Raw genomic sequence first — 7,405 nt, 5'->3', positions numbered from 1 at the left:
CTTCCTGGAAGGCACCTTCACCAAATGATTTCTCTTCTGGATTTATTGACCAAAAATATGCATACATCATGCTTAAAACACATCACTTAAAGGGGTTTCAAATGGCCACTCATTGGCTTTATTCTCAGAGTTAGGATAGAGATCCTTTGCTGAAGGAAAGATTTCTCGGGATTATAGGGGCTTTGTGATTAGACCGTGCAGCTAGGCAGTCAGTCCTGTCTCTCACAGCTCAAATTAGGGGTTCTGGAATTCCTCAAAAAAATAAAAAATTCTTCAGTAGGGACTGAAGAGATAGCAGCATGGATGTAGGGCGTTTGCCTTGCATGCAGAAGGATGATGGTTTGAATCCCAGCGTCCCATATGGTCCTCCGAGCCTGCCAGAGCATAGAGCCAGGAGTAACCCTGGAGCGCTGCTGGGTGTGACCCAAAAATCTAAAAAAATTAAAAAAAAATACAAAAAATAAACAAAAACAAAACAAAAAAATTTCTTCAGTACAAGTAAGAAACACAGGAGACATATGTATATGCTTAATTAATTAAATTTTTTATTTAGCTCTTCTATTCATATGCCGGACTATCGCAGAACGAAATACTTCCACAGCAAAATCAACATCTGATTTAGTGATGCACATTGGAGGGGCAATTCGAAATGTCTGGGAAGACAAAGGAAAGTAGATAAAGATTCATTGTAGGATTAAATATGGTTAAAATAATTGTGTTTAGGCACTGTGATTTATAATAATAATAACATTAATAATAATAATAACAATGGTCACACTTACCACTAGAGGTCAACATCCCTCCACCAATGTTCTGTAGAACTCTTCCACTCCCTTGGTAAACTCATTGTTAAAAATTTCAATTATGATGTCTTGGTCATATATTTACAATAGTGTTGACAAGTTTGGGGTTGGGGGAGAGCCACACCTGGCACTACTGAAAGTTTACAACTGGCTCTGCATTCAGTGACCATTCCTGGTGGACTTGGGGGACCATATGGGATACAGGAATTGAGCTTGGGTTGGCTAAGTGCAAAGCAAATGCACTAACTGCTGTACTATTCCTATGCCCCCTACAATAGCGTTAATATTTTGATCTTGATTTTTTTTTTTTGGGTCACATCTGGCAACGCTCGGGGTTACTCCTGGCTCTATGATCAGAAATCGCTCCTGGCAGGCTCAGGGGACTATATGGGCTGCCGAGATTCAAACCACTGTCCTTCTGCATGCAAGGCAAATGTCTTACCTTCATGAGATCTCTCCAGTCCCCTGATCTTGATCTTTTTTTTTTTTGTTTGTTTGTTTTTTGTTTTTTGGGCCACACCTGTTTGACACTAAGGGGTTACTCCTGGCTATGTGCTCAGAAATCGCCCCTGGCTTGGGGGGACCATATGGGACGCCCGGGGATCGAACCACGGTCCGTCCTACGCTAGCACTTGCAAGGTAGACAGCTTACCCTTCCGGTCCCGGATCTTGATCTTAATGTACTCAATTACCTCATCTCTCCACCACCAAATATTCAAATATCCAAGACTCTCTACTCAATGTATCTGTGTCACCTCTACTATACCTCATTATCTATGATCAAATATGATTTTGAGGAAATGCACTGAACTAAGAATCCCAAATCTTGTTTTTATATGACATTGCTTCATAGGCTGGTCTCCTCCCTCTTTAATGCTGTCTCCAAGCCATGTGCTCTCCATTCTCTCAATAATTCTGGTACCATCTGGCTCTGCCCTCTTTTCTTTTCATCACCTGCTTGCCTCATGTTCTTCCTTAATCTGAGCTGAGATTTCGACTCCTCTAGATGCTCCATTTTTGCCGTCACTGGGGGTGGCCTACATGTCTGCAAATTCAATCCAACAAAGCAACTTCTTCATTTCTTTATGCCACAACTCTTGGAATCTTCAGCTCCACTCCTTCATAACCAACCACTCACACCCAATGCCAATGTTACAAGCCAACTTCCAACCAGGAATAACTCAATTTTTGACTTGATGACACGTGCACTTTTCAGTAAAGTGTCACTCTCCTAACTCCTCCACCATTTTCCTCCTAACATTATTCTCCATTTTGCTTGCATCTCCCACCTTCTCTCCTGTCTCCTCTTCCAACCCTGATCAAAGCTATGACTGAACTCCAACATAGAAGAGGGTTAGAGAACTTCACTCTGCTGGAAAGATGGATCCCATTAGCAAAACAGACAGTTCTCTCTGCTGGCTCCCTAATTTCCCTTATCTTCTGTCAACTTCCTCTCTCATTCAAATATTTGTCATTCTCTGAATGTCCACTCTCGACTCCTATCACTGTCCCTATTATCAATAAATAATATTATCAATATTATCGATAGATAATATTGCCTCATGCTTCTGAGAAGTTTCTAGAACAGAACTTGCCATACTCTGCTTTGCTCCCACCTATATTCTTTTTCTTTTTTTTTTTTTTTTTGGTTTTTGGGTAACACCCGGCAATGCTCAGTGCTTACTCCTGGCTCTATGCTCAGAAATCGACCCTGCCAGGCACAGGGGACCATATGGGATACCGGGATTCGAACCACCATCCTTCTGCATGAAAGGTAAGGCAAATGCCTTACCTCCATGCTATCTCTCTGGACCCCACCTATATTCTTACAGTCTTGCTGGAAGGTCCAGAGAATGAGGCATCTCTACTATCACTCAACTTCAAAGATTCCACCTGAACCCTTGATCTTTGATATTTCCTCATGTCTGAGTCACTCTAGGTATCACTTTATCTTCTGTACCTGCAATTTTGTTTTAATTTTCTCTACAAATAACCTGGCTTTAAATTCTCTAGACCCAAATGCAAATTATCTCAGGTATAATGATGATTTCTGATACCTCTCCTCAGATACCACCCAAAGGCTCTTGTCTCCTTTCATCTCAACCAGTTAGGGCTCATTGAACATTAAATTTCACTCTAAGTCAACCCACTAAGGTCTGATTTCTGCTCCTCTCAATCTCCAGACAGCTCTTTGACCAAATCTACTAACCACATGCTAAGTGTATAATCCATGTGTCCACTTTGGCCCTTTCCTCTCTTGAACCCCTGTACTCTCTTGCTGTCAGGACTCTCTGCTTTCCAGCAACCCCAACAAAGCCCTTAGTCTTTTTTTTTTTTGTTTGTTTTTTGGGCCATACCCGGTGGTGCTCAGGGGTTACTCCTGGCTGTCTGCTCAGAAATAGCTCCTGGCAGGCACGGGGGACCATATGGGACACCGGGATTTGAACCAACCACCTTAGGTCCTGGATCAGCTGCTTGCAAGGCAAACACCGCTGTGCTATCTCTCTGGGCCCAAAGCCCTTAGTCTTATGGCTCAGAAATACCAAACATTTCCTTCCTCTTGTCTCTCTGCCTTTAAATCTCTTTTCTATCCTTTTCTTTGTCTGCCCTTTAAATGTCCCCCTTTTTCTACTTTTTATCTTTTTGGTCATACCTGGTCTTCTAGGTCTACTCCCAGCATGATGATTAGGGAGTAGATTGGTACCCCTGTAGCTGGGGCCACCTTGCAGAGCCTGTGATGGATGGATCCAAGCTCCAGTGCTTTGAGTTACCTTCAAGGCCTCATGTGTGCCTTTAAATGTTTTTTTTTTTTTTTTTAAGCCTCAGCTTATTCCACTTCCCAGGAATTCTTCCTCATTTTCCATCACTCACTTCCATATTAATGTCTTCCAAATTATACTCTTCAATACTTCCCCTTGGAGTTACAGCCTCCTCTGAAGAATATGGGATCCATAACACCTCAGATGAAGAAATTTGAGTGTACTAGGGGCCAGAGTGGTAGTACAGTGGTTAAAGCATTTGCCTTGCATGCAACCAACCTGGCTTTGATTCCTGGCATCCCATATGTCACCCTGTGCACCTCTCCAGGAGTGATTTCTGAGTGCAGAGCCAGAAGTAACCCCTGACACAGCCAGGTATGACCCCCCCCCAACACACAAAAGTTTAGTATACTAAATAAGCCAGTGCAGGCAGTGCTCAAAATAGTGTGTGGCCACTTAGTGCCTCTAACCTTAGGTTCCAACCACATGAATTAAATATCACTAGTAGCATTCTGTCATGTTTCCACAAAGAGTATTGGCTTTGGCACTGAAAGCTCAGCCTAGCCAGAAAGGATGACCTGGGAATCCCATTGACTTTCTCTTATGATACTATGATGACCTTGCACTAAAAATCACTGCCTATATGTCTTTCTCTCCTGGTCAGTTTGATAAAGGATGGGACCAGCTCTTCCTCTTATTTTCGCTTTAATAAGCAACATAACAAATGTCACTTAATATTTAATGTTCTTTAGATAACAAAGGAATAACCCATCAAGCAAACAGTGATTTTTTTCTGGATTCCTAAGTTATAGATCTTGAAATTTTATATCATTGGTTACTCTTTATGTAACCAATACTCTTTATGTAACATATATGACCAGGACTATATCAACCAGCAAAATGGTTCATGCAGCCTCTGTTTAATGTGGTTTGTTAGGCAGGAAGAGCTGCAGCCCTGCTAGATTATAGACTGGGAGAAAGTCAAATATATGAGGTCACTGTGATGTATTCTTAAGTAGAGAAGAGGAAATGTCGGCTGCATCTGTGATGCAGTGGAAGATGGGTAGAGTCTAGATAGAGGACTTGCCTGATAATTTTCATTTTCTTTGGGAAGTTTGAAGCCAGAGAGTGCACTGACATAAAGTAAGAAGCAGGAATGGGGCAGGAAAACTAGTGAGCAATGTTAAAAATGTGAAAGACTTTAGTTTTGAGGAATATGAGTGGCTAAAGAAACTGTGGCACATCCATGGATCATCAATGGAATACTATGTGTGGGTGTACCTATTTAAGACCCTAGACCCACCCACTTCTGGGAGGGGTCTTGGGAACCGGATAGTAGGTGTAACCTTACCTGCTAGACCCTCCCATTCCTGGGAGGGGTCTGGGAAATGTTATATAAGGCTTGAACCAAGGGAATTTGGGCCTTTTGGCTTTTTGGCCTTTTGGTTTTCTGGGCCGTGAACTACCATAGTCCTTTTACTTAACAGACAGGAACTTAAGCCTCCCACTCCTTCTAGCGAGTATGGAATTTCTTGTAGAGGCCAATTTTCTGGCCATTCCTTATCAGAAATCCGAACTTTGACCTGAATCCTGGACCCAACAAAACAGCGAAAATGGTGAGATTTCTGCTCTTCTGTTTCATTTTGGCTCTTTTCGGGTGCACTAAGCCCAAAACCCTGGGCCACGTGCAACAATGTTCAAACATGGCTGTGACCCCTTCTAGGGGAAGAAGGGCAATTAAAATAAGAAAGGTGAAAGCTTGCATCACCTCCAGCCCAGGCCCAGGCCCAGAACTGAAACTTTGTTACAAAAAACAAAAACCTGGGCCTCTTCAAAGACTTATTAAAAGTCTAAATTGGAAAAGGAGGAGAAAAAAGACTATTAAAAATGGACTGATTTTCTGAAAATGACCTTTGGCTTGAATTTGGATTTCGACTTTGGAAATTTCGAACTGAACTTTTAGTTTAAATCACTTGGAACTCTGAACGGCCATAAGCTGCTTCCAAAGTGCTCCCAGAGGGGAAAAAAGGCAGCGGTGAAGCCCCTGCGGCGAAAAGCTCCAAGCAGCTCGGCTCGGCTGGGCTGGGCTGGGCTGGGCTGGGCTGGGCTCAGTTTTGCCCGGAAAAGCGAAAAACCTGGAATCCATGCTCCAGATCACAAACCGGCAGCGGAGCCTGAAACTACGAAAGAAAGCCACGTGGTAAGATCAGCGTGGGACAAACCAACATCTGAACTTTAAAAGTTTACAAAAGCCACGTGGTGAGATCAGCGTGGGACAAATTAATCTAAACTATGGTTTTAGGTGTAGAAAATTAGTGGGTAGTAATATTTTACTCATAGTTGGTAATGTAATAAGTTTTAGTTAGTTAGTGGTTAAAAAATAAAAATAAAAGGGAAGTAGTTCTGTTTAGATCATTTAAACATCTAATTTCTAACCACCTGCATCTTTGTCTTAGTCATTTTCTTTATGATTTAAATGTGTTCTGTTGTCTTTCATAGTTAATATTTTCTATTGCAAAATGTTTTACTGTGTATTTCAATGTACTTAGCCTGTTTTTAAAATGTATGTTATGCATGTATGCTGCAGTACTTGTGTATAGAATAGGTATAGGAACATGAAGTTCCCTCAATATAGTTTAAAAGTATAGGAACATGAAAGTTCCAAAATAGTGCTTGGTAAAAAAGCATTAATAAAATTTTAGGTTACAGGTGTAAAGTATATTTTGCAAAAATATGTTTTTAAAAAGGGCTGGTATATTAATTTTCACTCTATTATGTTGGTGCATAAAAATATTAAGAAAAGGAGGAAATGTGGGTGTACCTATTTAAGACCCTAGACCCACCCACTTCTGGGAGGGGTCTTGGGAACCGGATAGTAGGTGTAACCTTACCTGCTAGACCCTCCCATTCCTGGGAGGGGTCTGGGAAATGTTATATAAGGCTTGAACCAAGGGAATTTGGGCCTTTTGGCTTTTTGGCCTTTTGGCTCTTTGCCCATTCTGCGCTGCTGGGCGCTCTGGCTTCTGGGTTTCTGTGTTCTGGTCTTTGACCAGCATGGAGCCCAAAGGGAAAATGGCTGAAAGGAGTTTAGATGCAGGGCCAAGAATAACTAGTGCTTAAAAGGTTATGAGATAGGCCACACACATGTGGTGAATAGGGCATGAATAAAGATATTTCTTCCTGAAGCCTGCCTGTGAGTGAGTCTTGATTACGCCGATTACCTGGGCCTGGAATCCGCCAGCTGGATGGGGATGAAGCCACGTGGCTGGGGCCTAAGCACAAAGGCCTCCATCCATCGCCATCCAGCCCCATTGTTAATTATTTCATACTACACTATGCAGCTGTTAGGAAAAATAAAGTCATAAAGTTTGCATATACATAGATGGATATGGAGAGTATTATTCTGAATTAAATGAGTGAGACATAGAATAATCTCACTCATTTGTGGGATATAAGAAAAAAGTAGTATGGTGATAATATCCAGAGACAATAGAGGCAAGGGCCAGAAGAATCTGTCCAGGCTAGGAAGCTTGCCATAAATAGCGGAGCTGTGCAGTTAGGGCAGAGGAGGGACCTCTATGCCAGTGATAGTTGGAATGGATCACTCTGGACAAAACTAAAAGAAAAAAAGGAATAGAAAGAGATAGAGACAGAGAGACATAGAGAGAGATGTAAAATGTCTCCCCAGAGACAAGGTAGGGGATGAGGATGGGAGAGAAATTGGGGAGTTTGGTGGCTGGAAATGTGCATGATGAAGGGTGCTGTACATTGTGAAGTTTAAATTCACTCTAGCAATTTTTAACCAGTGTTTATTATTTATTTATTGATAGATTGATTGGTTTT

At 41.8% G+C, this 7,405-nt stretch overlaps 1 protein-coding gene across 1 annotated transcript in view; it reads right to left on the bottom strand.

The window, feature by feature from the left end:
* Positions 1-523: 523 nt before the first annotated feature.
* Positions 524-7,405, bottom strand: part of AGXT2 (alanine--glyoxylate aminotransferase 2) — a 93,911-nt gene continuing 87,029 nt past the window's right edge. Inside the window, exon 14 of the mRNA XM_049767689.1 lies at positions 524-653. Coding sequence (XP_049623646.1) covers positions 546-653 — 108 coding nt within the window. The 3' untranslated portion in view covers positions 524-545. The remainder of the gene's footprint in view (positions 654-7,405) is intronic.

Source organism: Suncus etruscus, chromosome 2, assembly GCF_024139225.1.
Source record: "Suncus etruscus isolate mSunEtr1 chromosome 2, mSunEtr1.pri.cur, whole genome shotgun sequence".
In the NCBI taxonomy this organism is placed as follows: Eukaryota; Metazoa; Chordata; class Mammalia; order Eulipotyphla; family Soricidae; genus Suncus; species Suncus etruscus.
This window is presented reverse-complemented; position numbering and strand designations above follow the sequence as displayed.